This window comes from Mesoplodon mirus, assembly GCF_964341445.2.
Source record: "Mesoplodon mirus genome assembly, chromosome: 9".
Classification (NCBI taxonomy): Eukaryota; Metazoa; Chordata; class Mammalia; order Artiodactyla; family Ziphiidae; genus Mesoplodon; species Mesoplodon mirus.
Window position 1 is genome coordinate 15,460,529 of NC_138985.1, and position 27,089 is coordinate 15,487,617.

The following is a 27,089-nucleotide window of genomic DNA, read 5'->3' on the forward strand; positions in this document are numbered from 1 at the left end:
AGTTCCATATATATAACATTCACCTTATTGTAAGAAAACCTGACTTAAAAAACAAACAGACAGGCCATGGCTAGATTTTACTAATTGTCCCTTTGAAATAGTGAGCTATTCTTATTTAAGCTTTTCTCTGATTACTCCTATATACATTTCTTTGCTTAAAACTGCTATAGTTCTATTAGCCTCTAAAAATAATGCACATTTATATTTCAACAAGACAAAAAAGAGAAAACAGGCATGGTGAAAAACTCCCAATTGTTTTAAAAGATCACAAATTTAAAATGTAAATTGGTGGTCAGATGGTCTTAATGGGCAGCTTGGCAGCATCCCCTATCTCCGGTCAAGAATTCAGAAATCAAGAGAGCTTGTAACTACCATGGGGAAAAAAGATTTTTATGATTTCCTTCCTTCTTGAAAAATGGCTCCACTATTGCCATCTTAAGATCAGAACGACCAGTAATGAAATAACGAGGAGCCAAAGTGACACGTTTCTTTCAGAGCGTGTCCAAGCACTGTGCACAGGACAAAGGGTCTTGGTAAATATACTGAGGGGGGTCCAGAAAGATAGGGGGAAAGGAACTTCAATCTATTGTCCCTAAGAAACACCCCTTAATTATTCAAATAGTTCCCCTTGCTGGGCTCAGCTCAGAGGAACCTTCTCACCGTGAGTGACTTCCACTTAGATCTTTCTGCAGGTTCTGGTGGTGCCAAAGCAAGTATGGTGGACTAAGAGCTGTGTCCTTGCCCTAAGAATTTTTTTTCTAATTTTCTCTTCTAGCTTCTGGAAAGTTTGGTTTACTAATTTAAGGGCATATTGCGTGATGACCATGTATCAGGCAATGGAGATATAACACTGGGGAAAAACAGACCTTACTGAATTTACAGTGCAGTGGCAGAGATAAAAAAGAACCAAAGTCTCAATATAAGTCAAACCACATCAAAATAAATGTAAATCTGTGAGTAGTATGGAAAAAAATACACCACATCATGAATACCTAACAGGGAGTCAAAGGCCTACTCACTGAGTCAAAGAGTATTTCCTTGTAGCAGTGAGGACACCAGTTGGAGAGATGGGCTACATAGCAATAAGAAGATGCTACATATACATATATAAACTATGTATGTAATAATTTATATGTTTATACACTTGTAAAACACTAAAAATACATATTGAGAAATATAGCATTATAAAAACTGTGACGGTTACACAGTATTACTTTGTATTACTTATGACTTTGTACATTGTATTACTTATTCATTCACACTAAATCATTTACATAACACTGAGTACTCTGACGTGCAATACATGACATGCTATACGATAATAAGGTCCTCAGGAGCCATACCCGTTGGTTTTCCACTGTGGCAAAGTATGTGTATTTACCTGGACCTTCTAATACCTGTCATCTTCTGTTTAATCCTCACTTGTGTTCCTAAGAGCCAATCACTCTGTCAAGAAAACTGAGTAATTTCGGAAAGTCAAACGAGTGCAACGCACATGTTTCTCTAGTCATATCATCTTTGACATTTCTGAGTATGTGTGCCAAGTAACGGAAACAAATCCTTGATTTTTTTTTTTTAATTCTACGCAGATCATCAAACAGAAAGCTCCCTGATTAGGTTTTATCAAAACTTCCTTTATAGACTTTTCTGGGGCCACCATCTGGAAAATCAGGGCAGATTTTTCTTCTAAAAAACTAGACTTAGATATCTGTAAACAATGTCCAATGTAACAGGGCACATATAGTTGACAACTTTCAACTGTATAGCTATTTTATTTTCATAAGTGAGAAAATACCTTGGCATCACCATGCACCCCTTTAAACCGGGTGCCTGTCACTCAAGGTGTCTGTCACTGGACAAGTAACTTCTCAGGCACTTAGTAAACAGAAAGCACACAAATCAGTTACCCTCCCCTTTGGCTAGCCCCAGGTAAACTAGAGATACACCCAAATTCAGAGTGAATTTTGGCAAGTTCCAATTACTTTCTTGGAAATATACTGGAAACAGCTCCATTCTGCATGTTTCAATTAGTTACATGGGTCCCTTGAGACAACTTTTGAACACAAGGGAAATACGAGCCTGGCTACCTACAAACACACACAAAAAAGACAGAAGTTTTGAAATACTGTCATCCTAAGTATCCTGAGTTGTATAAGAATGTGTCAGACAATTCTGCATTAAAAGTGACTTGGAGGTATACCTGACTTCCAAGTAATTATTCACGATAATGTAGCTCTGAAGTTATGATTACTTACTATGCTGCAGAATCATTAAGCTGGTACTCTCGGGATCTGTTGAAGCAGGCTTGTACACCGCTGTCTTTCCACAATCTCTTTATAACTCCAGCAAGTTCTGCAGTCATAAAACCTTCCTCAGCAGCGCCAGCAAGCACGAAGAGTTGGCGGGCATCATCCTGAACATTCAAAGTCCATTTTTATTTAAAAAGTAAAAAGGCAGATATTACAGATAAAGTATACTATAGATTACAAAAAGTGCAATAGTGAATTTCCTTTATGCCTTTTATTGGTGTCATAACTTGGATTTCTCTAAAAGCACCACTTAAAAAATTGGCTTAATCAAAAAAGCATAATCTTAAATCATGAGTCCATGTTTTGTGGTATTAGTAACAGCTATCAAGGCACTAAGGAGCTGAAAGAATGACGACACTGCAGCTCATGAGAGAATATATTAACCAACTACCCACTGACGGTCTGTTGTACCCTTTTGAGAAAACAGAGGAATGTATGCTTCGCCTCTCCCTTACCAAAAATGTTTCTAATCTAAAAAACACATTAACACCATTAGAGGTTATTTTTAGAATCTAATTAAATGTTAGCTTTGTGATATACTTCACAGATGCAAAGTAAGTTCAGAGAAGGGAGAAATCAATGTGGAATAAAGCAAGAATAGTTCCACAGAATGGTGTGAGATTTTTCAGAAGACCTTAAAGTAGGTATACCTTAAAATCAATGGGCCAGGAGATGGGGATAGCTGTTTGCTAATCCAGGCAAGGAAACAAAATAAGCACAGCTTTGGAGTAGAAATACTCATGACACATACAGAAGAGAGCATGCAAAGTTTTTAAATGAAGGAATACTACATATCAATTGAATTAAATTTTGCTTAAGTTTTGAGGTTCCAATATTTACAGTTATTCCACTAGGTCAGTGTTGTCCAAAAGAGATATGAGCCACTGACGCAATTCTAAATTTTCTAATAGCACATTTTAAAAAGTGTAAAAAAAAAAAAAAAGTAAAATTAACTGTAACAATATATTTTATTTGACCTGTATATAAAATATCATTTCAACATGCAATCAATATAAACTTATTGAGATATTTCATATTATTATAGATATTTAGTGTTTGAAATGTGGTGTTTCTTTTATACAGACAATGCATCTCAATTCGACACATTTCAAATACTCAGTAGCCACATATAGGTAGTAGCTACAGTGCTCTATAACACAACTCTAGTCTTCAGGTCATAACACAGTTAATACAAAAATAAGGGATGTGTGAAGTTACCATCTTCGCAAAGATTCTTTCTGGCCTGAGATATGCAGCTTTATGTTAACTGGAGAGACAGTCCATAATTTTTCTCTAGGGACATTTTTTCCAATGTGGTGTAGTAGCTCTTTATAAAGTGATGGCACATATTACGATAAGGCATACAGAAGGGACGCACTTGGTGACACAGGCTAGCAGAGGGTACTAGCTGACAATATAAGTTCATTCTACCGCCAGTTTGTGAAACATTTTCTTTTCAGATGGAACCCATGGTGAGAAATAATTAAGTCACTCAGCATGGGAACGTATTATTCAAGCATATATTTCCCTTTTTAGTAAATCACAAGAGAAATGCATGCAAGCAAGTAACACTTGTACCATGTCCTTAATAAACCCCAACAAAACACAATTTCAAGTCGTTTTTAGCACCATTTACCTAATTCCAGTAAACAGTTATTCAATTTTCCAAATAATGACTTACATGAGAAATTTCTAAATTTGGTTATTTTTATTTTTAAGTGACATCAAACATACTTTTCTCCAACCATTTAGAAAAGCGCTTTTCACTTAAGTGAGCTTTCAACTGAGCTTTCATTATGATATATTTATTCAATTTCCATAAAATTTGTTGACAGAAAAGACTAATGCCCTCTGGTATGGGTCATAAGATCACGTTCTCTTCAAACTTTCCAGGAAAGAAGCCTGAAGAAAAGACCTGGGAAACTGTGGAAGCTCTATTTATAAAATGCGGCATTCAAAAATGTCTCCTCTTCACAAAATGTAAAGAAGTCTCTTTTCCTTATACTCATCTCCATGTCATTAGCAGGACATTCAGATGTCTGCAGATGAGCTTGAAGTAATAAATTTAAGCAGGAAGGTACTTTAGAAATTGTTCTACCTAATTTTTTGTTTTGTTTAAAAAGAACCTGAGACAGGGAGATTGTGCAATTTATTTAAAGTTCCACAGGTAATTAGTCACCCAATCCCACATATTAGTCAACAATTACTAAGCAGCCACTGCCTAAGTCAAGATAAATTTGACAACTGCAGAATGATGACAATAATCCTATCTTGTCATGGACTGAAGTCTTTTCAAGATTCATGTAAAATGTTACGTAAGAACATTTAAGAAAGGAAGACAAACTTGAGTGTACTAAAACAGTATGACATAGTGTTGAAAGAGGGTAGGGATTACTAAAGGGCTATAGGTAAGTAAAGCAGTTTATAGGAACTCTTTTTGTAGTGTTAAAAACAAATTTATTGGGCTTCCCTGGTGGCGCAGTGGTTGAGAATAGGCCTGCTGATGCAGGGGACACGGGTTCGTGACCCAGTCCCGGAAGATCCCATGTGCCGCGGAGCGGCTGGGCCCGTGAGCCATGGCCGCTGGGCCTGCGCGTCCAGAGCCTGTGCTCCGCAACGGGAGAGGCCACAGCAGTGAGAGGCCCGTGTACCACAAAACAAAACAAAAAAACAAACAAAAAAAGAAATTTGCCAGGCAATTATTTGCAAGTAGCAAGGAAAAAAATCCTTGGATGTAGCCGAGTTAGTATGTTTTCAAATGACTAAGAACTAAATGAAGATAAGATGGTTTAAAGAATGTAAATTCTAGTTCATATAACTGCATGTTTGGGGAACTCAGAAAGGAGATACGAAATGCCATCCTGTCAAGAGACACATAATAGCCTCTTCTCACACGGTGATGATCAGGGAGCACCTGTTAGTGACAACACATTTTATTTGAAGCTGTCACCTATTTTGTGAGAATTATGGGGAAGAGAGGACTTTGAGGGACCATGATGGCTGTCTTCTGATATATCAGGAATCATCAAAGGTAAGAAAGAACTGACTTTGTGCTTAGGCACAGAGCAGAAAAAGAATTCTGAGGGCAAAAGATATCAGATTTCAGTTCAATAAGAACACTTTTTCACAACCAAAGCTATCCAAAAACACAAAAAAAGGAGGGAGAGTGAGAGACCGAAATTGTTAAGCAAAGGCTAGATGAGTGTTTCAATAGAAACATCAGAAAGCCCTTCTACAACAGAGGCTAAGTAATATGATAAAGGAGTGTCAAAAAAAAATAGTGCACCTTTGAATTTTTGACCACAGGGATAATGTATTGATCTCATGATTGATACAGGTATAGAAATCCTTTGTTTCAATGGTTTAGGATAATTATTTCATTAATTACATTAGGCAACAATACCGAACACCACATACAATGAGAATTACTGACATTACTGACATCTACCACATTTCTAGAGCATACAATCACTCCTATAAATTTAAGACAGTTATACTGCTTTCACCAAAGTTAGTGTATTGGTAAGGAAATCTTGAGAACTTTAGTGAAGTCACCTCTCCATGGCATCTGGTGCTAATCCCAGATGTTAAAGAATTGCTTTAAGAAATGTAAGAATGTAAGAAACAAATGTAAAACTTTTTTTCTCTAAAAATACAACTGTAACCAAAGTAAAAATGACTGAGGCAAGGAAAGAGGAAGTTGTTTTTCTTTTTTTCCCCCGTAACACTGCTTAAGGGGGAAGGGGTGGGGGATAAAAGTAAAATCATCTAAATTAATTTTAACTAAATTGCAGATGGCAAAATTTTTGACTACATTGCAGTGAGCATGAGCTTCATTATGTCAAGAAGAGAAATTATAATAAGTATGTTACACAAATATAACTTTAATGTATATTTTTATGAATCTTACAACTATATAGCTTTAATTTTCAAATTAATAAAATAAACATTAAACTCTTCTTTGTATGCACAATAGAACCTATTGTGAAAAGATAGACAAACATGTAATAAATAATACATGAACTGAGCAAAGTAGAAAAATACTGTGTTGGAGGCATATAATACATTTCAAATGAAGGTTAATATCACTTTGTCACATCACTGATTTGTCACAAATCAGTATTTCTCAGAATCAAAAACAACATAATATTATAACTTCTTCATCTTAGTTCTCAACGATAAACCAGACTACTACTATAAATAATTCAAACATTCATCTGGAAAAATGATAAGTAGAAATAACTAGAAACATTTTGAAAAAGAATACTGGGGACAGAGGGCTGAAATGATCAGATATTAAAAGTCTACAATATGTAGAACATCTAGTATTAATGCACATCAACAGGGGGAGAAAATCCCAAATGTGAACTTACATGACAAAGGTGGCAAGATAAGTCAGTAGGAAAGAATACAATTATTAAAAAAAACACTTGTGAATAATTAGATAGTCAGATGAAGAGGAAAAAAAATAATGCAGATCCTTATTCCATGCATACAACAAAGTTTCAGAGGGATTAAAGAACATAGAAACGATGTTGAAATTCACTCCCCTAAAAAACTTTTAAAATAGCACAAATATTCAGTAAATCTTTGGTTGAGAGAAGATTTTCTAAATTTAAACACAATGGAAGAAATAATAGGGGAAGTTTTTAAAAATGACAACCTAAGATTAAAGGCAATAAGCCAAATGTGAGAGAACATTTGCATTAGTGGACAAAGGGTTAATATACAAGTACATACAAACAAACAAATACATAATCAAAACATCAAGACTCCAATCCGTAGATGAATAAAGGATAAAATAAGCCACTAACATAGAGAAATAAAAAGTCAATAAAGAAATGGAAAACTGCATAGTTATATTAAAAAACTGAAAATGCAAGTTAAATGTAAATAAGACTTACTAATAAATTAGCCAATATTTTAAACATGTCAGACTCCAAATGTTGGCTACCCAGAGTGCTAAGAAAAGGCACTGCTGCTAGGAAAGTAAATTGACACAGCCTTTCTCAAAAGCAATCTGGCAAGTCTAGCAGAGACATAATATAACTAAATAATGAAATTAATTTTAAAATTAGAGGAAGAGAAAGGTGGCCATTATGCAGGAGCACGCTGAGGTTTGGGGGAGAAAGGGAGTTTAAGTCAATTCTAGGCAAGGTTTTCTGTTCCTTACAGCCCAGCTTATTCCAAGGAAGTGCTTCTCAAGCTTTCTGGGATGAAAGATCAGTCTTTTGTGTTTTATTTGTTTCATTTTCTTTTGTTTCCAATCTTTCAAAACTAATACTATTGGAAAAATAACATTTAAATGACGTAAAATATAAATACATTTTTGTAAACTATCAGAGTTAACATATAAGTTACTCTGTCAATTGATGTAAAAGTTGGTCTAATCGCTTCCTTTACTTCTGTACTCACCTGTGCACAAGGCTGTGTGCAGGCACTGTCCATGGACCACACTCTAAGCAGCACAACTCTAAGTGATGCAGTGACATGTTGATAGGCCCCTGTTCAACACTTCCCTAACTGTACATTATTAAAAACAAAATAATTTATCAATAAACTGTCATCTACAGATTGACTACACGCATTATGAGAGTTTTGAAAGGATATTAGGCACAAATTTTGATTGCTCTATGCCAGCCTTGAAAACCATTTTGTTTCCTCTCATTTTAAATAACTAATGTGTAATCTGCTTTGCATATCTGGTAGCTGCCAAATACGAAGCAAACCACAGCAAATTGTCACTGTCTCTTAAAATTTTACATCTTTTAGTCAATTCTCACCCAGTTAACCTACATATTAAAATGTAATTCCAATCAAGATACCGACAGGCTTTTTTTGTTTGTTTCAAAAGGGATGTGAGGAATTCAGTTGATTCCCAAGTTTATTGGGAAGAGAAATGCATTATAGCCTTTACATTTTGGTTAAAAAAGAACAATGGGATGGGTGCACTTACCCTACCAGATACCAATATCCTATGAAGCAAGAGAAACTAAAATAATGTGACTCTGACAAAAATAATAATAGTAGTATAATCATTATAAATAACAACAGCAATAACAAACATTTACTGAGCATCGATTATGACCAAGGCATGTAGTAAAGGCTTGTCATTATTTCTCAGAACCCTGTAAGGTAGGTGTTATTATTATTTCCATCTTATTATGAAAATAAGTGACTAAGCTAGGGAAGAAAAGAATATATCAATTTAAAAAAAAATGGAGCTCAGAAAAACACTCAATTTAATGCTAAGGGTAGCATTTTCAAGTCACTCAGGAATGGAGTATTAATACATGGTTGTAGGCAAGAGCTGATCAGATTATAAAATATACTTAGATTCCACCTAGAAAAAGGAAGATGATTTTTAAAAAATAATTGTAAGCTAAAGAATGTCTGACAAGGCACAAAACACAGAAGTCACAACTGATTGAAGAAAATTTAAAGTTCTGTAACAAGAAAAATACTGTTTCAAAAAAGTGAAAGAAACATGCTGAATAAAAACATTTGTAAAACATAAAGAAGTAATATCCCTAATATTCAAAGAGATTCAGTGTGAAAAGGGTTAGGAATTTAACAGAACTGAGTAAAGAATACTAAGAGGAGTCCACAGAAGAGATACAAAAAGACAAGATTCTCAACCTCACTACAAATCAGGAAAATAAAAACTAAAAAAGAAAGATTTTTTCACTAAGATATTAAAAAATTAAAATGTTAATGTATCTAAGTTAATGACACTCTGGGAAAGTTGACACTGATGCACGGTTGCTAGAAAAGATTATTCACTTCGTGTTTTTTCTGAAAACAGAAAAAACTATGGTACCTATCAAACTTAAATATGTGGTTATCCTTCAACTTAAAAGGCTAATACTTCCAGGAATCGATACTGTAGAAAAAGAAATATATTCAGCCTTTATCTATACTGTTTCTTCTTTCTAGAATGCTTTTTCCTTGTTTTTGTCTAGAAAACTCTTAACACATGTTCCAATACCAAGCTCAAAGTCCCCTCCTCCTGTCTAAGCCATGTTTAATTCATCTTTGTATTCCTTAGCACAATTTCAATAGCCTCATAGTATTTTAAAATTTGCAGACTTCCCTGGTGGCACAGTGGTTAAGAACCTGCCTGCCGATGCAGAGGACACGGGTTCAATCCCTGGTCTGGGAAGATCCCACATGCTGAGGAGCAACTAAGCCCGTGTGCCACAACTACTGAGCCTGAGCTCTAGAGCTCGCATGCCACAACTACTGAGCCCATGCGCCACAACTACTGAAGCCTGCACACCTAGAGCCCGTGCTCCACAAGAGAAGCCACCACAATGAGAAGCCTGCGCACCACAACAAAGAGTAGCCCCCACTTGCCGCAACTAGAGAAAGCCCGCAAGCAGCAACAAAGACCCAACACAGCCACCAATAAATAAATAAATAAACTTATTAAAAAATAAATAGAAAAATAAGATTTGCGTAGAGGCAAGGCAACAAAGACACAGAGTAGACCAATCAGAACCAATGAGAGAGACTGAAGATGTTTATGTGAAAGAGTAACAATGGCAAAGGTAACAGAAGTAACAGTCGGAAGGTAGGAAGAAAACAAGGCACCAGGGGACAGCTAGAGAGAGCCTAAAAAGAGTGGGTGAAACTAGCACCAGTGAAACAGAAATGAGCAGCGCAGGCCCCCATGTAGATTCCAAAGCATCAGAAAACCAGTTTTAAAAAAAAGCTTGTGGTGAGAGAGCAGTTATTTCCAGTCAGTCCTGAAACAGCCCAAATCTGCCCCAAAAAGGACAGAAAATGACAATATTTCTTGAGAGAAAAATATGAAAATAAAAAGCCCTCATAAAAAGCAGCTTGCATCGACCCATCATTACCTTGTACAATGGAGGTTACAAAAACCTCTCTCTCTAATAATCAATCACATGTAAGATCTGAACACAGAATACTGTACACATGAATTGGAATTAGAGTACAGTTTATTCAATTCTTTATCATAGGGTAGCTCTCTTTTGTGTAAGACTAAGAGCTCAAAAAAAATTGCTGAATGAATAAAAGATAAATGAATAAGTTGAATGCATAGTATTGATAAGGCAAAAATTGTCTGGATATGATCAAATCTTATTTCAGATAAGATAATTTAGAAGAATGTTATGAATTATTATTAAAAATGATCTTGAAATCTATTTGAAAATTTTAATTCATTACACTAAGCTTTTTAATCTTTGTTTAAAAGGAAAAGCTTAGTAAATTAATATGGCCTAGCAACTTATAAAGAAGTATTAGATTAACTTCTTATAAAAAATAAACCAGATTTGCTTTACAGATTTCTCCAATGTATGTTCTCTAATGTTGCTTTCATTCATTTTTTTTTTCCTGTTAAGCACCAATTGAGGCTCTGTGTAAAAATAAAAACCTAGCAGAGATTAAGAAGACAAAAAGTTACGGTCTCTATGCAAAAAATCTTCACAGTATTATCAGGGAGAAAGCACACACATATTGAACACATAAAAATAAAAGGGAACTATAAAAAGGGGTAACAGTAGTAGTAGTAATAATAAATCTACTTTGTACAAAAATATTAGAAATTAATCTAGAGATTCAGTTAAAGGTTTCTGGGAAGGTCAAGTTTCACATCAGTTATTAAAAAAAGAATCAGTGAAGAATAAACCATAATAAGATAATAATAAAACTTGAAATAAACAGATTAAGCAAGCAAACTGGGACTGGGGGAAAAGGAGAAAAAGAAAATACCCTATGGACTGGCTGGGGCTACTTCCAATCAAACTGAAAATACGTTACACATTGGGCCAAACAAGGAAGCACAGGCACACTGCATTGGTTACCACCGTGTGGCAATCTTTCCTTCATGTAATGTCCTGAGTTCCAGTTTCTTTACTGATAAAATAAAGAGGTGAAACTAGCTTGTCTCCTAAGGTCCTAGCTTTGAAATTCTGAAAGATGTTTTCTGATAGCCAGTATTTTCTGATTGCAAAGATTAGCAAACTTGTACACTGTTTTCATCATCTGAGACTAGACTGCTTTTTCGTCTGGGCATGAACGCAAATAGTTAGATCATTTCAGCACTCCAAATCATAAAAACAAATTCTGAAGAATGCCAGTGTAGGCAGTATACTAAACTCAGTAGTAACTACTAAAAACTGCTATGGAGGGCCTCCCTGGTGGTGCAGTGGTTGAGAGTCCGCCTGCCGGTGCAGGGGATACGGGTTCGTGCCCCGGTCCGGGAGGATCCCATATCCCGCGGAGCGGCTGGGCCCGTGAGCCATGGCCGCTGAGCCTGCACGTCCGGAGCCTGTGCTCCGCAACGGGAGAGGCCACAACAGTGAGAGGCCCGCGTACCGCAAAAAAAAAAAAAAAAAAAAACTGCTATGGAGATACAGAGGTGCCCAATATGCCATGTTATATAGAAAACACTGCAATGGATATTGAGTGGTCCCAATCATCTTATGGATAAGGAAAGTATTCTAGCTCTAAAGGGAAGATTATGCAAACCTGTGTATTCTTACTTCACTCACTTCTAAAGCTTCTGACCCACTTCACTCACTACCATCCTTCTGGTCCTGAGACAGTTGATAAATCTATGTTATACAATATGGTGTTAATCACGCAAGTTGTTTTTTTACTCATCGGGTCTGCTCCAAGGACTTTAGTAACTTACAGCCCGGGCCGCGTCACCGAAGTCTATCTTCAACCTTCCCATGGCCCTAATGATAGCGATAATTGACTGGATGGTGTTACTGTAGACCACTGCTTTGTACTGTTTACATTCCTCTTCTGAATAACCAGCTTCGTGGATAATTCTAACAAGACAAAAAGAGAAAAGGTAACTCTTACTTCCTTTGATGGAACAGTACACTTAAACATAAAAAAATTTAATGTTTTAAATCTACTTACTTCATTTGCTTCACAATTGTACTTTTCCCAGATTCACCAGCACCTAAAAAAAGGGAAATAAATGAGGGATTTCTAATTTTATCACTTATGTATATCCAACTCCCAACACACACTCTACTCTCTCTGTCTCTTACAGTTAATTTTTTTTTTTTTTTTGTGCCACGCGGGCCTCTCCCATTGCAGAGCACAGGCTCTGGACGCACAGGCTCAGCGGCCATGGCCCACGGGCCCAGCCGCTCCGTGGCATGTGGGATCTTCCCGGACCGGGGCACGAACCCGCGTCCCCTGCATCGGCAGGCGGACTCCCAACCACTGCGCCACCAGGGAAGCCCTCTTACAGTTAATTAAAAAAAAATTTTATTGGAGTATACTTGATTTACACTGTTGTGTTAGTTTCTGCTGTACAGCAAAGTGAATCAGTTATACATATACATACATCCACTCTTTTTTAGATTCTTTTCCCATATAGGTCATTACAGAGTACTGAGTAGAGTTCCCTGTGCTATACAGTAGGCCCTTATTTATTTTATATATAGTAGTGTATATATATCAATCCCAATCTCCCAATCTACCCCCACTTCCCCCAAGTTTGTTTTTTACATCTGTGATTGAATTTTTTATATCAAAATGATCTTTATTGGTTTCCAAACATACAGAAAATGTCTTAAAAATAAGTCCCATCTGTTTATTACATCATAATTCTTAAACTCAGCTTAAAAAAAAATGCTTTCATCGATGTTTTTATGTATTCCCTGAAGTATTAAAAAAATTCTTTCTTCCATAGCTTACACTGAAGCAGTATAAATACATCTTACTCAAGATTTTGCTCCCCACTGGAAGATGTTTATCTGTCTGGCCAATTATCATAATTTCAACCTTTGCCTCATGTGAAGTGGACAGCCCAGTGGTGCCAAGAAACCACGAAAATTATTTTTAAATAATACGTTATAGTAAAATAGCTATCTCACACATTATATAGTCAACCACCATTACCGAACAAGTGACACACAGCCGGCGTGCTTTGCTAACACCGGGGATGCAGTGGTATGGCAGAAATGTCTCCCCCTGTGTTTTTCTTTATTCCCTGTCATAAACCCATTCTCAAAACTCTCCTTCACTCTCTACATATTCATGACCTCCTCACAATTTGAGTCTCTAGAATTACGCCATCACAACACGAAAGTATCACTAACAAAATGGCCCTTTATAAAATTAGAGCCCTCTAGATAGCGTGAACATCTGAGCACAGGACACAAAACAAGGAAGATATGACAAGTCTGTTGTTTGGCTTCATACCATCTTTGACCAGCGCTACAGATCATGGAGCTGTTATTACTGTCTGAGAGACAGGGCTCAGGATTTTCATTATCTAGGCCTCATATTCCCATTTTTCCAGAGCCACTGCTACGCGCTCTGTGCTCCAGTGTCACTGAACTTACAGTACTGACGACACCTACTGCTGATGACGCCACCAATCTTCAAACATACTGTTCCTCCTGCCAAAGTGTAATTCGCTCTGCTTCCTAGAGCTACACTGCTGATGGCTGTATCAACCACCAAACCTACCCCCTTCCTCAGCCTTTCCTGACCCACTCCCGCTGTGATCCCTGTTGCCTATCCCTTTGAACATTTTCTACTTGAATGCTCAGCAGCTAACTAACTTGTGCTAGACACACAATCAACCAGAAATGTACCTGAATGTATTCAAGCTATCTGTGACGGATCAGTTAGATGGCAAACTTCTGGGCCTCACTGCCTTCTCCCCTGCCCCCTCCAGCTACACACATCCAAATCATCAGAGGCATCTGAGAATAAGTCATAGTTAAATGGCCTATTTGAAAACCTGGGGGGGAAACTGCTTAAATTTTACTTGTGATTTGATATTCAAGAAAGTTTCCCAAGATAGCTGCATATTAAGTAGAAAAGCAGGCGCTGAATAAACAACGAGGGCATTATTCATCTACAGACAGCCTTTGAATCTTGGCAGGGCATCTGCCAATACAAACAACTCCAAGATAAACAACCCATTATATATTAATCAACAAGCCATATACTTGGCTCTATGAAAAGCACAATTGTGGGCATTATGGCTCACACATTTCTGTAATTCAAGAGAAGCCCACCCAAGTAACACACCCTCGGCAGTTTCCAGCAGGGCTATCTTCAAGGGGGCCCTCTGTGCTTCTAGGGCACGGCAAGTTGACTCAGCAGCAGCCGTGTTTTGCTGATAGGACATTTTAGATCCCAACATCCGTTCACGGGGTGGTGATTCCACATGCACAGTGAGCTTCGATGAACAGCCACCCATGGCCCATTCTGTTAGTGAAACAGCTCAGAGGTTCAGAGAAAGGCTCACATGATACAAGCTCGTGAGGTCTGAGAGCCATACAAGGGGAAAATCAGAAATAGTAAAGAATAAGATGGTTACCAGCTGAACTCTGTGTATGCAGATGAGAATTTTTAAATCTTAATGAGAAAAAGGCAAGTTTTCCTAATGTTAGACATTATCTTTAAATTCTAACTCACTTCCTATCTCATACAATAGTTGGTGACATGAGACAGTGAGCTTACGCCACAGTGAGCATCTAGTCAATGGCTTGCGGTCCCCCAAAATCCTGAAATATGTTTACTATTAAAGAGTGGAGATGGCAGTGTTCTTGGCTGGATTTCTACCTAATTTCTTTGCTAGTTAGACAAGGTACTCTCTGTGGACCAGATTTCCTAAAGACAGAAATACTGGGGAAAAAACTTTCATAATTTAGCAGTTTATATAATTACTTTTCAATTCTTACTTCCATGCAGAGACTCCTAATAGGAAAATTAGAAATGCTGCACGGTTATGGTTCCAGCCTTCTAAACACTGGTATTCTTTCCACACAGCGTACAGGAAAGAGTTAAAGGTTGTCCTCCAGAAATCTCAGTCAGCACAGTCCTGTCTGAGAGACTGACAGGAAGCAATAGTGTAAAAAAAACCAAACCAAAACAAACAAACAAAAAACCCCTCAGAGGTAGTGGAGGCAGGAGAAAGGAGAAAAGGGTAAAGTTTCCTAGCAGTATTCGGCTAGGCAGCTATTGCTTTTCAGTTCAATCCATAGGCAAGACTAAAAGAGCGAGAGTACCCTTCTTTCAAGAAGAAACAAGGAACATGTAACACGTATCAGTCAGGAAAGATCAAAGCGTGGGACCGCTGCGGTCACAAAGCTGAGATGGTCAAGGTGACTAGGTGGCCTGTAAAGTAACTGTTGACAAGCTGGTCGCTGTGAAATGAACGAGACTTTAGGGTAGTGGGAAGGGACGATGTAGCTCCCCAGGGCAAGAATGTGTGCAGGGTCGCCACAGCGGGCCAGGAACCATAAAGCCACTGAGCGGGATCCCCCAGACCTCTCTTTAAGGAGGAAGTGGCAGATGGAAAACTGCATATCTGAGAGTAAATACTGAGCCCAGCAGGTGTGTGAGGTGGAGCTGGGCACCTGATAATGCACCACACAGATAATGGGAGGGCAAAGGAGCATCACCACAGTAACACGGACAGGGACTCACCTGCGGCTCCCTCCGGGCTACACGCACAGGGCCGCTTATTCACAGGGCTCGGAAAAGCAAAACATATCAAGTGAGGACAAGGAGAAGGACGAGGGAGGGGAAAGACTAAAAACAAATCAAGGTCTAAGTAAAGTACCCCTTGGCTAGATTATAAGCCCTTGAACAGAGTTATGTAAGTTACCATTATAAAAATGATCATCAAATAGCGCTCACCCCTGATCTTTGGTGAGCGGCAGTCTAGAGAAATTTGGAATTTTAACGGTGGCGAGGTTTAAAAGAAAAAAGAAAACACCTCTGACCTCAGAAAACACATACTCGCCCCCCCCAGGAATATTCTTTATCCAACTTTGCTTGGGTTCACATTTATATCATTTGTTTCCTGGTTTCAGCTGCCTAACATCAAGGCTGTTCAGCATTAAAACGGTGATTTAGTCAAAGTCATCTTACGCTGAATTCCTGACACCACTACTCCACTTTTAAAAACTCCCAACTTTTACGTACAATTAAACCATTTTTACGTTCAATAAGACTAAATTACAGTTCAGTTTAAACTGGAATAAAACCAAATTTACAAGTGCATTTAAAGTCGCTTCTGTTTATCATAATGCTACTGTAAGATTAGTAAGATCAAGGTCCTTGTTTTTAAGATAGAAGCAAATAAAGAGGATGCAAGGGCAGATACTAATTAAAAATAAGAGGCTTAATTATCCCCCTTGAAAGTAAAGGAAAATTTCCTTCCCTTTTTCTTAGGACATTTACTTTAGAAAATTTTTAAACATAAGTGCTTTCTCCTCTCTTTGAAATGTATATACAGTTGACCCTCGAACAACCTCGGTTTGAACTGCATGGGTCCACATATAGGTGGATTTTTTTTTTCCAATAAATTCATACAGCACTACGCAGTCTGAGGTTAGCTGCATCTGTGGCAGGTCCTGGAACCAATTCCCTGCAGATACCAAGGGACAACTGTATACCCTTTTGAAAACTAAACAGGCCTTTTTTGTCAGCTTTATGATCAAGAATGTCTTTCTCAAGGACCTGAGAACCATCTTTTTGAAAGGTAAACATCACAGGAGATAGCACCCCTATCTTCCAGTTTCTGCAGGTAGGTAGGAGTCTAACTTGGGTGGGTGTCTTGCTCCAAGTTGCAAAACTACCTCTTGTCATAGGATAAGTTTGTTTCTCTTCTGGATAAGGTCAATTAGCTAAAAGATGGTTACCTCAATTACCAGGTAAAGTTAGGATGAACTGTGTGTGACATAAGGTGTTGTAAAGCCTCTCATTTAGGGACTAGTTGTCATTTATCTCGAAAACATGTACGTAACTGGTTGAATCAGCTTGGCTATGTTAAGTGGGTGACATACCTTTCTGTCTTGCAGTCTCTTAATGGACTGCTTGTGATGCAATCCATTCAATAAAAAAAGGTTTTCTTTCTCCACTACCTTTGTGAAGATGATTTCTGGGTTGGGAGAAGACTTTGTTTTTAATTATAATTCCCCAACGTGGGTAACAGTCTAGAAATCTTTATTATTTAGCCGTGAGAAGCTCTGGACTTACATTTATATAAATATATACGTATTTATAGGCTATATCTGACATTCTGGGATATAAAAATAATGACTGTAAACAGCAGAATCTAGATTCCCCCAAATGATCCCCTTTCTCCAAATATTAACTCCCCATAAAATTACTCCCCGAGCCATTCATGTCTGAGATAGGGCTCACACTATTACACTGCACAAGGATGATTACACACACAAGACTACTCTAGAATCCAGGTAGGACAAAAGAAAGGAGAACTGTGGGCAACACAGGAAGCTTTTCCCTGGCAGCCTAGTCAAAGAGACCACAGAAGTAACTAACTGAACTGAGAGATCAATGTTTCCACGAGTCGAGTCTCAAGGCTCACACGGTGAGGGTAAGGAAGAATAGAGGGCTGGGGGGCACAAGTATACTCCTCGGGTCTACAAGTTTGCTGCAAGAAATTTTAATTCAGTGTTTTTATTTGTATAACAAGAATAATTTAAGAAATGCTGAGTCATCTGAATGCCTCTATCTAACTGAATTTCAGGATCTATACTGGAGTTTGTGTTTATAGGTCCTGAGATACTCAAGCAAGTGCCAAACATTGTACCTTGCTTGAGAATCTATCCATCCATCACTCTATCTGGTTTGGCTGTCAATCACTAGACCCCCTATCCAAAGAAAGGGCCATGTGTTTCCAACAGGCCAATCTGAGTTGTGTTGGAGAGTAAAATTCCCTATGCTTATACATCTTATACAAGCCATCAAACAGAACATTTTACAAATTAATATATGTAAACATATTTATATATAATATACACAAAATATACTAAAAACTTAACAAAATAATCACTTTGAATACACTGATCTTTTTTTTTTTTTCTTTCTCCAAGAAAGGAATGAGATCTAGGTGCCAGAGATTTATTTTCCCTGGCCTTTTATGTGAAAATTATCAAGAAAAAAACCCACAGCACTCAAAGCATAATGTGAAATCTGGCCCACAGAAGTCATTTTCCATGACCACATCATGGAAAACACCATTAAAGGATGGGGCCAAAACAGAGGGAGGTAGCACTGAGAGAAAACTAGGATAAGAGAAGCCAGACAGCAACCCTTGAGCCTTTAGATACAGTCATATTTAGGGAGTCATATTACAATTGACCATCCAGAGTGAAACACTGTTGAGAGTTAAAGGGGGCAAAAGCATAAACTAGGACTGACCTGGGAAAAGGAGAAAATATATCACTCTAGTCAGAACTGAAGACAATTTCAAGTTGATGTGCAAGCTATGAGTCAGTTATGAGTTTGCTTTCTGTCACATGAACCCGAAAAGAGTTTTGGACTAACCCTGTGCCAAACAGTATTACTTTAATTATCCTTAGCTAATGAAGGAAAAACAAAGGAGGTCAATGATGCATTTGCAGCAAGTAAAGGTCAAATGATAATCACTGCATGCTTTACAAAAGAAAGTTACAGAAGTTCAGACAGAGAAAAGATGTGGGAAGATCAGTCATTATATAGCCCACTGTAGAAGAGGGATGCCTTCCTTAATCCAAGAGTCATACTGTAAGTACAATTTACTGTGACTTATATTGGGTTGGCCAAAAAGTTCGTTCGGGTTTTCCTGCAACGTTACAGAAAAACCCGAACGAACTTTTTGGCCAACCCAACCATCATTATTTGTCTTACTAAATTCATATTGACTTTACTTTTTAAATGTTCATATACATTATGTTATAAAACTGTTTGTTTTTATAGTTCATAGAAGACCTATAAAGCATAAGGAACTTTGTTCCCAATGACAGTTACACACATTTGTGAAAATAATTTAGAACTATACAGGGGGGAAAGGTTTTCCTTTATCAGGGGGCCATACACTGCACCGTCTAAAACTCAAGTCTAACTGCTCTCGTGTTTTTGCTCAGCTGTTTACTATTAAGGACCAGTAAATAATTAACATATACAAACTGTCAACTTTTCCTATGTTGCCCTACAATTCTCCATGCGTCTCTGACACATTTCTGAACATATGTGAGCAGAGGCACCGACTGCCTTTATTCTCAACCATCTTTTCAAGGATGTTTATATAGAGAATAGTCTTAGAAGACAAGAGATAATGCTTCCCTCTGGAACAGACAAGCAGGTCTGTTTGTTGTCGAGCATAATAAAGATAACACGCTCTGGGACAAAGATCAGGTGGGCTTCCTGCACGTTATGAAAAAAAGACCGGGGATCCCTAACTTAAGGGCTCCTCTACTGCAACACAACCCATTGCTTGTGCAGCCATGGCTCTCTTCGTGTTGCCCTTAGGGAACTGGGGCTGGGTAAGTCGCCATAAAGGCTGATACTCTGACAACTGCAATTGCTGTAATAAAGTCATTTTTGTCTCTGAACCAGGACTCTCATGTCTTCCGCCAGCAACCATGAAACTGGGGTGGGAGTTCTCCAGCAGTCCAGTGGTTAGGACCCCATGCTCTCACTGCCATGGGCCCGGGTTCAATCCCTGGTTGGGGAACTAAGATCCTGCGAGCCGCGTGGTGTACGCCCCTTCCCCCCCCCCCAAAAAAAAAAGAAAAAAGAAACTGGGGTAAGCTAACTTGTTAGCTTGTAAGCAGGGTAAAGTTTCAGGTACTGAATAGTTCTTGACATGCTCTTCTGCTTAATTTTTAATTAGTTCCCAGATTTCTGACAACTAAGGACGCTTCCAGCCATGATCTCTACACCTGTACTACTTATCTTTCCTCAAATGGCAGCTTAATCAGGTTTGTCCAATAAACCCAAAGAAACAGCTAGAACAGTGGTTCTCAAAGCATGATCTAAGGACCAGTAGTATCAGCAACACTTAAGAAATGTACATTCTCAGGTCCCACCCAGAACTTACTCAAACTCGGGGAGTGGGGCCCAGCAGTCTGTGTTACAACAATCCCTCCAAGGGATTCTGAGAAAAGGGAGGTAGAGGAAAGGTCTCCTCCTTTTTTCTTGATTGCGATCAGAATTATTATAGTGATTAAGTTGCTGACAAGCTGTAACAAACCATTATTTTTATGAAATATTTATATTTCCCTCCTCCCCCTGAAAGTGAGACAAGTAGTATTGTTTTAAATTTCTGCAAATAGCTTATTAAAAGACAGCTTAATTCTCCTATCTATGTCTGCATTTAATATGATACAATGTATTACTTTGGTTGAACGAAGAAAATCCACTTCCACATAATAATGTAGTTAGAAAATGAAACAGCATTTTAATAGCATTTGCAGATAATTGTGGATAGTCTTCTTTGATTCTATACTGAACTTTGAAAAGGGTAGCTTAAAGTTTGGTTATAATGCATTTCTGTGAACTTTTCATACTTTGGTAGCTTAAAATCCATGGGTCTATCTTGTACTTGGAATGGATCTCTTACCCATGTCTGATTTGGAAATTACTTCACTGACTTATGGAGAACTGAATGTTGACATAATTTCAATGTAAAAAAAAAAGAGCATTTATTTTTAAATTGCCATTTTAATATTATACATAATTTCACCAGAAAAAGCTTTAGGTCATAAAATGATATCAAGCTCCCAGTGGTAGGGACATGGTTTTCAAATTTCTTTTTTCTTTTTTTTGGCTTGAAAGCTCAAATTTTATTATTGGCAACAAATACTGTTTGCTGTTTTCCTTGAAGTGACAACTGACTAACTGCCAAATCCCCAAGTCAGGTTAACCGTATTTTTCTATCAGTCTTTCTTTCAAGTGAAACTGGAATGGTTTTCCAGGAAAAGAGTAACTAGTTCCATTCACAACTCAATCAATCACACAGCTGCTCTTCCTCAAAACCACCAACGTGCTCTGGCACATGCAGAAGTAGTGTGGGAGAACTTCGCATTTGGTCACACAGAATATTAAAGACATATGTACTTAATGGCCAAGATTTAATAAAAATAATCATGCTTATGACTTCAGCATTTTTTAAATCACAAGTGCTTAGTAGTGAAGAATACAATGACTACTGGTACAATCTCATGCTACTGACATGATTCAGGAGTTTGACCATTATTACTTTGGTACCATTAGAGCAAACAACACAATAGAAAAGGCAAACAACATCTTAGTATTGCTATGAAAATGGTCTCAGGGCCCCCAGAGTCCACAGATCCCTCCTAAAACCAGATTTAATGTCTTTCTCACCCACTGGACTATGAGCTATGAGGCAAGAGAGCCCCTGGTTTCTGTCACCATGATATCCCCAAATCTAACTCCTATGGCAGGAGCACAAGACACTTATTCACCAGCTGGATGACAGGAAGAGAGGGAGGAGAGCGGGAGGGGAGGGGAATATACAAGATGAAGAAAGTGTAAGAAAATGTAACTGAATATTTACATGAATTGTGGAAAGGGAGAATTCTGTTAGAAGACCAGAAGAAACAAAGAAGTGGGTGGAAGCTTGTGACTGCCCCTTAAAAACAGGTTCACACACACACACACACACACACACACACACACACACAAAACAAACAAACCCAACAACAACAACAAAAAACAGGTTCTCTCCTTCTTCTATTGTAATAAGAGTAGTGGCTTGGAACACGGCAGCTAGAGACTACATTGCTTACCTCGCCTTGCTGCTAGGTGTAGCCACTTCACCCCATTTCTCACCAAATCATGATGTGTGTAAAAGGAAAATGCAGCCTTGGACTCTCTCTCTCCTGTTCCTATGTATGAGCCAGAAAATAGGTGTCCCTGTGGTCTTGTTCCAACCATGTGAATTAAGACAATGTCCAGGGACGGTAGGGCAATGAGAAGGCAGGAACTCAGGTCCCTGAATGGTCATGTGCGGCAGAGCACGCCAGCTCTAGTTCACCTTAGATCCGTTACACAAGAGAAATAAACACCTGTCTTCTTGAGGCCACGATCAGGTTAGGTGTCTCTGATACAGAGCTAGGCCTTCATGCTGACAATTGTTTTAAAAGTGGTCTAGATTTAAATATACAAGCAAATATAAAACAAACTAAAAAGTCCCCAAACCTACAAATGTTTTAAAAAATTACCATAAGTAAAGTAGAAAGGCAAACTACAGAATAGGGAAAACTATCAGTAATTAATGAGTATCAAAATGTAGATTTCTTTTTTTTTCCAGTGCACAGCAAAATGATTCACTTATGTCTGTGTGTATACTTTCTCAGATTCTTTTCCATCATAGGTTATTACAAGATATTGAATATAGTTCCCTGGGCTATACAATAGGCCCTTGTTTATTTTATATATAGTCGTGTGCATATCTTAACACCAAACTCCTAATTTATCTTCTCCCCTCCCCCACTATCCCCTTTGGTAACCATCGTGTGTTTTCTATGTCCGTGGGTCTATTTCTGTTTTGTAAATAAGTTCATTTATATCGCTTTTTAGATTATGTATGTGATAACATATGATATCTGTCTTTATCTGATTTCACTTAACATGATAATCTCTAGATCCATCCATGTTGCTATATATATATATATATACACACACACACACACACTACATCTTCTTTATCCATTCATCCGTCAATGGACACTTAGGTTGCTTCCATGCCTTGGCCATTGTAAACAGTGCTGCTGTGAACATTGGGGGTGCATGCATCTTTTAGAATTAGAGTTTCCTCCAGATATATGCCCAGGAGCGGGATTGTTGGATCATACAGAAGCTCTATTCTTAGTTTTTTAAGGAGCCTCCATACTGTTTCCATAGTGGCAGCACCGATTTACATTTCCACCAACAGTGCAGAAGGGTTCCTTTTTCTCCAACTCTCTCCAGCATTTACTGTTTGTAGACTTTTTAATGATGACTATTCTGACTGGTGTATAGCTGTCCAGTTTTCCCAGCACAACTTATTGAAGAGACTGCCTTTTCTCCATTGGATACTTGCCTCCTTTATCATAGATTAATTGACCATAAGTGCATGGGTTTATCTCTGGGCTTTCTATCCTGTTCCACTGATCTATATGTCTGTTTTTATGCCAGAACCATACTCTTTTGATTACTGTAGTTTTATAGTATAGTCTGATACAAAAACAGAACCCATATATATGCTGCCTACAAGAGAACCATTTCAGTTCTAGAGACACATGCAGACTGAAAGGGAGGGGATGGAAAAAGGTTTTTCACACACATGGAAATCAAAAGAAAGCTGGAGTAGCAATATTTATATCATATAAAATAAACTTTAAAATAAAGCCTGTCACAAGAGAAAAAAAAGGACACTCCATAATGATCAAGGGATCAATTCAAGAAGATGATATAACAATTGTAAATATATATGCACCCAACATAGGTGCACCTCAATATATAAGGCAAATGCTAACAGCCATAAAAGGAGAAATCGACAGTAACACAATAGTGGGAGACTTTTACACCCCACTTACATCAATCGATAGATCATCCAGATAGAAAATGGATAAGGAAACACAGACCTTAAATGACACATTAGATCAGATGGACTTAATTGATATTTATACAGCATTCCATCCAAAAGCAACAGAATATACATTCTTCTCAAGTGCACATGGAGCATTCTCCAAGACAGATCACATGCTGGGCCACAAAGTGAGCACCACAAAGTGAACATCAGTAAATTTAAGAAAACTGAAATCATATCAAGCATGTTTTCCAACCACAGTTCTAAGATATTAGAAATCAACTACAAGGAAAAAACTGTAAAAAACACAAATACATGGAAGCTAAACAATATGCTACTTAACAACCAATGGATCACTGAAGAAATCAAAGAGGAAATTTAAAAATACCTAGAAACAAATGAAAACAAAACATGACAATCCAAAACCTAGGGGATGCAGCAAAAGCCATTCTAAAAGGGGTGTTTACAGGGATACAAGCTTACCTCAGAAAACAAGAATGTCAAATAAACGACCTAACCTTACACATAAAGCAACTAGAAAAAGAAGAACAAACTGTGAAATTAACAGAAATCATGAAGATCAGAGCAGAAATAAATGAAATAGAGATGAAGAAAAAAATAGAAAAGATCAATGAACCTAAAAGCTTGTTCTTTGAAACAATAAAATTGATAAACCTGTAGCCAGACTCACGAAAAACAGAGAGGGCCGAAATCAATAAAGTTAGAAATGAAAAAGGAGAAGTTAAAACGGACATCGCAGAAATACAAAGCATCATAAGAGACTACTAGAGCAATAAAATGGACAACCTGGAAGAAATAGACAAATTCTTAGAAAGGTACAATCTCCTAAGACTGAACCAGGAAGAAACAGAAAATATTAACAGGCCAAACCAATCACAAGTACTGAAATTGAAACTGTGATTTAAAAAACTCCACACAAACAAAACTCCAGGACCAGATGGTTTCACAGGCGAATTCTATCAAACATTTAAAGAAGAGTTAACACCCATCTTTCTGAAACTGTTCCAAAAAATTTCAGAGGAAAGAAAACTCCCAAACTCATTCTATGAGGCCACCATCATCCTGATACCAAAACCACACAAAGATACCACAAAAAAATGTATATTTTTAAAACTCATAATGAATTAACATTAACTGACAAGAAAAACACCAATACTCTAAATAACAAAAGACATAAACACAATTCATAGAGGAAAAACAGATACAGTAGTTTTAAACTGTATACAGATATATATATCTTCATACTAAAAAAAGTACTTTGAAAGAAATACACTGAAAAGTGTTTGTATCTGACTAATGCAATTTTATGCCTCAAACATTTGTGTAATCCCAAATTTTTAAACTGTAACACTGAATCAAAATTATGCAATTTATTTATAAAAATTTGGTCATATCTCTCCAATGGTTAAAGTTGAATAAGATCATCTTATCATCTTCTTTAATCTCATTTGTTTCAACCCACGTTCCCATCTTATCACTCATGCACATAAATCTCACATTCTGATCGCAGCAAATTACTTTTACTTTCAAAGTTTCACGATCATCCCCGCCTCCATTCCTCCCCCATACTTTCTCCCAAGTGGAGCCCTTATCAACATCGGCACTACAAAGGACCACACCATGTTCAGGCAGGGAGCATCTGGGATTGAATTTTCCCAACCAAGGCACGTCCAGTTCTCAGGGACAGTGAAAACTGAGCAGACACACCCCAGGCCTGCTACATGGCCCAGTATGGCAGGTGAGAAAACCACCCAGCCCGCAGCCATACAGATACTCAGGTGAGAGATTCCAAGGCCTGCACTTTGAGGCAGCTCAAGCAGGCAGGCTCTAAGCAGGCCATGAGTTACGGCACCAGAGACTTCAACGGTGATACCAGGAGCACCTAGGTGAGAGCCATTACCTCCACGATCAGAGGAGGAAGAGGGCATTACATCTAAGGGACTAGACCCTGTTCCCGCTGCAATGAGCTCAAGAAAGTCCCTCGTTCCTCCCTGCCCACTCACAGTGCCCCACACCAATTAGGGAGAACAGCAGGAAGCAAGGATGACAAGGGATGAAACACTTTTATCCGAACACCACATAAGTAGACTGTTTAAATCATCAGATTGGACCAGGGCTTAAGCAACATTGAACATTTTGTAATTTTCCCTGCTAATCAGCAGGAAGTAAATTGATTTTAGGCTAAATTAAAATTGAATAGTGTGAATCAACTCTTGTAACCCTCACTATTAATATACAGGCCATGATTTTTAAGCATATTTTTTAAAAGACAAGGATATTATACTTTCCCCTATCAAACATCCCAAATTTTACACACTATCTCCATAGCCTGTTCAGAGGAATTATTAAACCAGACTTGGATGACCACATGTTTCCTATCTGATGTGAGCTGACATCATCCTTTCACCACTTGGAACACTTCCCTTCAGTACGTAATCCGATGCACATTCCCTTTTCTACTTTCACCAGCTCAGAATAAGTCAATTCCGTGTGGTGTCAAGCTTTTGGCAAGTATACACGTACCTTGAAGTTTTCATTAGGATTCGGGTTCAGGCAGTGGAAGTGGTCTAAACACGAGAGAAAGAATCTCATCGCTCTTTCACGAAGCAGTCCAGGGCTTGCGGTCAGCTCGATACTGTGAGAGACCCAAGCACCTTCTCTCTTATTGCACTGCCACCTTCATGACATGGCTTCCGACTCAGGCTAGGTATATCTGTTCAGGATCCCACTGGCACATGAACTTGCACTCAGTGGGAGGGACAACAAGCAGACGGAGTGAGGGAATGTGCTTTCTCTTTAAGGGGACAACCCAGAAGTTGTCACTCATTTCTCCTCATATCCCTGTGACCAGAACCTAGCTTCCTGGCTTCACTTGGCCACCAGCATAGCTGGGAAATACAGTCACGAGCTGTGTAACTATGTGTCTAGAAAATAGATGTGGAGGGACCGTGCATACTGGGGAATAACCAGCAATCTCTGCTTAGCCCATAAGCGTATTCTTTTCTGTCTTGTGCCATCTGTTCCACCTTTAAGTTAAAAAAAAAAGCAAAAACTTTAAAAATGAAACATTATGCCAGTCAATATATACAAAATGAAAGAGTTGGGTTTGGGTTTTGTTTTTTATTTGTTTTGGTTTCCTCCTGAAAACTAAGTTGGATGCCTTGGAAAAATGTAATAAAGCAAGCTATTTAAAAAGGCCACTGAAGTAGATAAGTGTGAGCAACTGTCCAACAGAGACAAGCAAAAAAATTAAATCTAAAAGGATTCTTCATTCATATTCCTTGGCAAGTATGTTTAATTGAAAAAAACAAACTGGACATAAGGGGTTCATTTTGGATAAGCAAAAAAGACAGCTGTGAATTATAGTCAGTGATTCATACTCCCCCCCAAAAGGCCATGATCGTACATCAAAAGAT

General features: G+C 38.0%; 1 protein-coding gene across 2 annotated transcripts in view; it reads right to left on the minus strand.

Annotated features, from left to right (window-relative positions):
- Window positions 1–27,089, minus strand: part of GNAI1 (G protein subunit alpha i1) — a 90,913-nt gene that overhangs the window by 23,592 nt on the left and 40,232 nt on the right. For both annotated transcript variants that reach the window (XM_082631641.1, XM_082631642.1), the window contains exons 3-5: window positions 12,210–12,252; window positions 11,974–12,115; window positions 2,256–2,413 (exon numbers count right to left, since the gene is read on the minus strand). In XM_082631641.1, the coding sequence (XP_082487767.1) occupies window positions 2,256–2,413; window positions 11,974–12,115; window positions 12,210–12,252 (343 nt within the window). The remainder of the gene's footprint in view (window positions 1–2,255; window positions 2,414–11,973; window positions 12,116–12,209; window positions 12,253–27,089) is intronic.